Raw genomic sequence first — 6,138 nt, forward strand, 5'->3', positions numbered from 1 at the left:
GAGAAATGAAAATAAAAACCCAAATGATATAGCATTACACACCTCTCAGTATGACTAATATTGGAAAGACTGAGAAGCCCAAGTGTTAGTGAGAAGGCACATCCTATCATCCAGCAATTCCACTCCTCGGTGTATGTCCAGTGAAAATGCTTACACATGTACACCCAAAAGCATGTTCAGGAATGTTCAAGGCATCACTACTTGGAATAACCAAAAATCTATCATCCAAACGTCCACCAACATAAAATGCTTGAACATATTGTGGCATATTTTTACAATAGAACACAGCTCTGCAGTACAAAGGACCAACTACTGATATATGCAACAGCATGGATGAGTCCTAATAGCTGTGTTGAGTGAAAGAAGTCAAACGCAAAAAAAAAAAAAAAGCATGTTATGATTCTGATTCCATCTCTACAAAGTTCAAAAGCAGGCGAAATGAACCCATAGAGTTGGAAGGTAGAATGGTGGTTACCTTTGATTGGAGTGTAATTAGGAAGAGGTCTTTTGGAGTGATGGTAATATTCCATTTTTTGATTCAGGTGGTAGTTAATATAGGTATGTTCATTTTGATATAATTCACCAAGCTGGACATTTATGATACATGCACAGCCGACCTCTAGATGGTTTTTGCAGTGTCTGCTGAGAAATGTCACGAGTGACGTGCACTCACAATAACTCCTTAGTGTTATCTACTGTGCCCGATTGTCTCAAATTGTCTTTTTACCAAAGGACCACTGAGTCCTCTAGTGTCTGTACGTTTCTTATACTGTCCTTCCTCCCCAGGGCCTGTGCGGTCCAGCGCGGCGAGGCAGCTGCCCGCGAACACTTGTGTTCAGAAGCAGACAGCGGCCGGCAGCCCGAACCCAGGACCCGCGCTTCCGCAACGGCTACCGGCGGTGGAAGGTAGCAGGCGGCTGCGGTGGTTACCATGGAGATTCCGGCCTGCGGCCCTGATTGGCTGAGACACCTCGGGCCCCACCTCTTCCGTTTAGCGCCGCGGGAGGGGTACAGAGAGGCCGAGATTTCCCGGAGACTTCTGGGAAAAGGAAAGTCCTTGAGAACGGAAGCGTAAGCGACGCACCCCGAGGCATTCTGGGAGTGGCAGTTTGTCGTCGGGTGCTTTCGGATGCCGCGGTCGAGTGACCTGGGAGTTGCGGGTTGGTCGCCGCCGTCCCGGGAAGGCTGCCTGGAACCTGGATTCTCGTGAGGTCGGTGCGGCATGGGGACGCGGCGCAGAGAGCCCGGCCCTGCTCTCGTACCTGCGCTCTGGCCGGGGGCCGCGGGCTCTCCGAGCTGTGGCCTGACGGGAACGGGACCCCCCGCGACCCCCGGAGGCCGTGAAGGGCCGGAGCACCCCCAGCGCAGAGGAAGAGGGGAGGCGGAAGGAGAAAGGAAGGCCGAGAGAAGAACTGCTGGAAGGGGACGGAGCCAGCGTCTCTGTGCTGTCTGCGACGGCAGCTTGGGTGCCGCGGGCCGGATCTAAGTCTAGGGCCTGCACCCCGCGGCCCGCAGCTGGCGAGTCTCTGCTAGAACGTTTGCTTGGAGCCCCCTAATAGGACTCGAAGCCGTTGGGTCTGGGGAGGGCTTGTGGAGACTTCCCTTTCTCCTTAGCCTGTAACCTACACCTGTGTGAGGTTTTCTTAACACTTGCTGAAAATTTGAGTAGGTAGGTCTTTGTTTAGTTAAGGAAGCAAAGTATTGGCTTCCACGATTTAAGTGACCGTTCGTTTGCGATGCCCAGAGGTTGCTTCTGTTTGTTAGAGAGGAAAGAGGAACAATGCTGCATTGCCTTCCGCCAGCATTTCTTTGTACCAGAACATCTCCCTCTCATTAGTATTTCTACCCAAACGTTGACTCTGATCTGAGATGCCCTTTACAATACCGCCCTGCCTTTCCCAGCCACTCTGATAACATCTCTCTCCAAGTCTCCCTGTGTGTCTTCTGTGGTCTCTATTTTGTCTTCTCTGTTGCCTGGAGGATTCAGTAAGTCTTTGTCCTCCAACGTAAGGACTGTTGGGAGACTCAGATTAAATGCTTTAAAAGTCAGTAGTATTGGTGCTTCAGAAATGTCAAAATATTACATTTAAGTAATGACAGTATTCACTTTGTTGTATATTCCACCCCCCTCCCATGAGCACAATTCTCAGTTTCTAAAATTAGTCTTTGCCCAGGAAAGTATTTTGGAGATCCTGTGAGATACTGAGGTCTCTAGAGGCACTCATTTAGGGGAGGGATAAATCTGTATGTGCACCTTAGGGGTGATTGTTTAGGAGGAGTGGAATCTCTACGGTGTTGTCCAAGGAGCTCTCCTTAAAGGCTTAAGTTGCGCTGTTCAGCTTTTTGACCTATTCATTGGTTGCTCCTTTCTACATTGCTTTTCCAGGTGCTGTTTTTACATTCCTCAGTAGCTTCTCTCTATGGCCTGTTACTCTGCCATTTTTTCTTGTTGCTCATTTTTTCTGATATTGCTATGTGTCACCTTCATTATTTGTGTTTTGACTGGGTCCTTGTCCATTCTGTCATTTAAGCTCTGTTTAGCCTGTAGATTACTCTTGTAGTATAGTGGACAAAGCCTAAGTTCTGTTTCTCACTATCCTATTAATAATCTCTGTATTTAAAAAAATAATAATTTCTGTATATTTAGGTTAATCACATAATCTCTCTAGTTCTAAACTTGTTCATCTTTAAAATGAGGTTAAACCTTTATATCTTTAAAGCATTTTTTTCCAGCTTTAAGAGCCTTTGTAACAATTCCAGTGGGCCAGCCTCTTTCCTACCGCTCCTACCTCTACTTGTCTCTACTCCACTGACTCTTACTATTTTCCCCGCTTATGAGAGTGTGTATACTAATATGCATTAATTTTAGTAAAGTTGTTTTCTTTCTCCTGAGTGTTGTTTCCCTTATCCCAACACAGACAATATGTTATTATAATTTTTATTCTTTTCAGATTTGAAGACCAGAGCAGTTACCACAGAGAAGACCATTAGAATATACTTTTGAGTAGCTACATCACTGTCATCATGGAAAGGCTCAGAAGGGATGTGTCCCAAGAATATTTATTTGAAGAAGCCTGTGAATGTGGGGCCAAAGTAGAAAAGCAAAGGGAAGAGTCTGTAGGCAAAATTTCCAAAAAGTGTCTTGCTCAGAATACTGTTTTTCAGCAAGTGGTAATTGCCCATGAAGAATTAGCCTTTCAGGAAATTGGGCATAATTTCAGTGAATTTGAGAGAAGTTTTGGTCTAAGGTCTAAACTCACTCCACAGCATATTACTCATTTAGAAGAAAAACCACTTATATTTGATCCATTTGGGAAAAGTGTCAAATGGAACTTATCTTCAATTAAAAGACAAAGAAATTCTAAAAAGAAAACTTACAATTGTAGTGAATGTGGAAAAAATTTCAGTGACCGTTCAAACTTTTTTCGTCATCAGAGAATTCATACTGGTGAGAAACCTTATAAATGTGACGACTGTGGAAAAGCATTTAGTCAGAGTTCATCTCTTACTGAACATCAGAGAACTCATACTGGAGAAAAACCCTATAAATGTAAAGTCTGTGGAAAGGCGTTCACTGTAAATTCATCTCTTACTCAACACTGGAGAATTCATACTGGGGAGAAACCTTATAAATGTGATGAATGTGGGAAAGCCTTCAGTGACTACTCATCTTTTATTCAACATCAAAGAATTCATAGTGGAGAGAAACCCTATGAATGTATTGTTTGTGGGAAGTCCTTCACTGATACCTCATCTCTTACGCAACATCAGAGAATTCACACTGGAGTGAAACCCTATAAATGTAAGGATTGTGGGAAGGCATTCAGAAGAAGTACACACCTTACCCAGCATCAGAGAACTCATACTGGGGAAAAGCCTTATAAATGTAACGAATGTGGAAAAGCTTTCACTGCCCACTCAACTTTTACACAACATCAAAGGATTCACACTGGAGAAAAACCCTATACATGCTGTGAATGTGGGAAAGGCTTCCCTGAAAACTCATCCCTTACTAAACATCAGCGAATTCATACTGGAGAGAAACCCTATGAATGTAATGAATGCGGTAAATCTTTTAGCCAGAGCACTCACCTTATTCAGCATCAGAGAATTCATACTGGAGAGAAGCCCTTTAAGTGTAATAAATGTGGAAAAGCATTTGGTAACAGCTCAGTCCTGATCAGACATCAGCAACTCCACACTTTAGAGTCATACTAATGTTATAATTTTGTGGACTACTTCATCCTTTTATGACCTACTCTTACTTTTTGATCATAGGTCTCTTACCATGTCACCCACTCCTCTGTTTAAAGTTATAATATCTAGGAAGGTTGTACTCCTTGGATAAAGTAAAACATTACATACTATTTCTAATTTAAGTCCCCACAGCAAAGCTGTTGTAAACAGCAGTATCAATAGATTATAGCAACTTCCATGTATCTATCTGGGAGCTGTGTGGTTGCTACTCTCATCTCCCTGGGAGCCGTCTCTAAATCCTTTTCATAAAACAGCTAAAATGAAAGGCTGTTTTCTGTCACCATATGCTTTCGAATCAAATTCTCTCAGGTCCTAACTTATCTTTCATTTCAGAGATTCCTCACTATTAAAACAATTATGGGAGTCTTTAATATATTCAGCCATATTTCCCAGATACACTGGGCCAAAATGCTATTGGCTCATCAATCTGAGATGAAATATGAATAACGTAATACAGTGTCATGGGACTCATTCCACAGTGGAAATTTGGTTTATGTATCCACCTGTTCTTTCAACCTGATCATCTAAAAGATTGGACCACCGAGAAAGTTCATTGGTCTTTTAAGACTCCAAAGGAAATCTTACGACTGCCTGCATCTTCCAGTCTTCCAGAATATTTTTCATACATGCCTTTCTGTTCAAGGGTGACCTTACCACTCATGTTCAACACTGCCATCATGTATCAGTCAAAGAGATGAAGAAATTTATCATTCATACAAATTTTCAACTCAACGTCTACATAGCTGACTTGGATTCTTGTTAGACTGGGTCCAAAGATCAAACCTGGGATCTGGTTTCCTGCTTCTATACTCTGTAACTTATAGTGGCTTTTCTTTTCTTTTCTTTTTTTTTTTTTAAGATTTTATTTATTTATTTGAGAGAGAGAGCACATGAGAGGGGGAGGGTCAGAGGGAGAAGCAGACTCCCCGCTGAGCAGGGAGCCCGATGCGGGACTCGATCCCGGGACTCCAGGATCATGACCTGAGCCGAAGGCAGTCGCTTAACCAACTGAGCCACCCAGGCGCCCTATAGTGGCTTTTCATCACTGGTAATCAACCTACCCTCTGCCTTGGTACATCCTTGGGGCAGAATTCAAGGTAGAAACGGCATTAAAAACCATTGTTCCTCAGCCTGAGCAGAGAAAGCCCAAGTGGAACTGGAAATTTAGCTAACTTCAAAATACTGTTAGGCCTTTAGACTCACCGTAAGGGCAGTTGCTACATAAACTAGTTGTGCTGACCCATTTTGTACTTTGGGGACCTGTTTTGCATGACTTGATTTTTATCCTCATTTGGTATTTACCACTTCTACTTCAGTCTTACTTTCTGGTCACTTTGTGTCTGGTTCCTCCTTTTGATTTTCCATTCTTAATTAATGGAAATTTCAGTGGTATCTGGTTTTAATCTTAGCTGTGTTCCTACCAGATATTGCTATTAGATTTCTAGCTATTCTCTGGTCTCTAGCTGCTTATTAATATTTTCAACATGGTTCCTTCTTAGTGTTTTTTATTGCCCTAGTTAGCCCTTGTTTATGATTCCCCAGCACTATACCTCTATTATAGTACTTGTTACATTGTATTAGAGTTAGATGCCTGTCTTAGTAGACTGTAAGCCCCTTCGAAGGGCAGGGATGTTGTTTAAGTCATCTTTGTATCTGGGCTCCAGCAGACTGAATGACCCAGAGTTGCTGCTCAATAAAACCTTTTTGAATATATGATATACATTCCTAGTCACCATTTCCACAATCCAACTGAACACATTTTTACTGGAAAGTCTTTGATGTTGTGGAAGCTCCTTGGCCTAGATATGTCTGTGCATATCTTGGCTATCTGTGTGTACTTTGCATGGTATGTATATGAGAATTGTTAGTGTGAAATAATAT

The 6,138-nt window shown here is 42.7% G+C and overlaps 1 protein-coding gene across 1 annotated transcript; it reads left to right on the forward strand.

The window, feature by feature from the left end:
• The first annotated feature begins 931 nt into the window (after positions 1 to 931).
• On the forward strand, positions 932 to 4,218 carry LOC144380930 (uncharacterized). Its single transcript, XM_078066396.1, has 2 exons — positions 932 to 1,071; positions 3,351 to 4,218. Exons 1-2 carry the CDS (start codon positions 932 to 934, stop codon positions 4,216 to 4,218), a joined length of 1,008 nt encoding a protein of 335 aa, XP_077922522.1.
• Positions 4,219 to 6,138: the final 1,920 nt, after the last annotated feature.

Source organism: Halichoerus grypus, chromosome 2 (genome assembly GCF_964656455.1).
Source record: "Halichoerus grypus chromosome 2, mHalGry1.hap1.1, whole genome shotgun sequence".
Lineage (NCBI taxonomy): Eukaryota > Metazoa > Chordata > Mammalia > Carnivora > Phocidae > Halichoerus > Halichoerus grypus.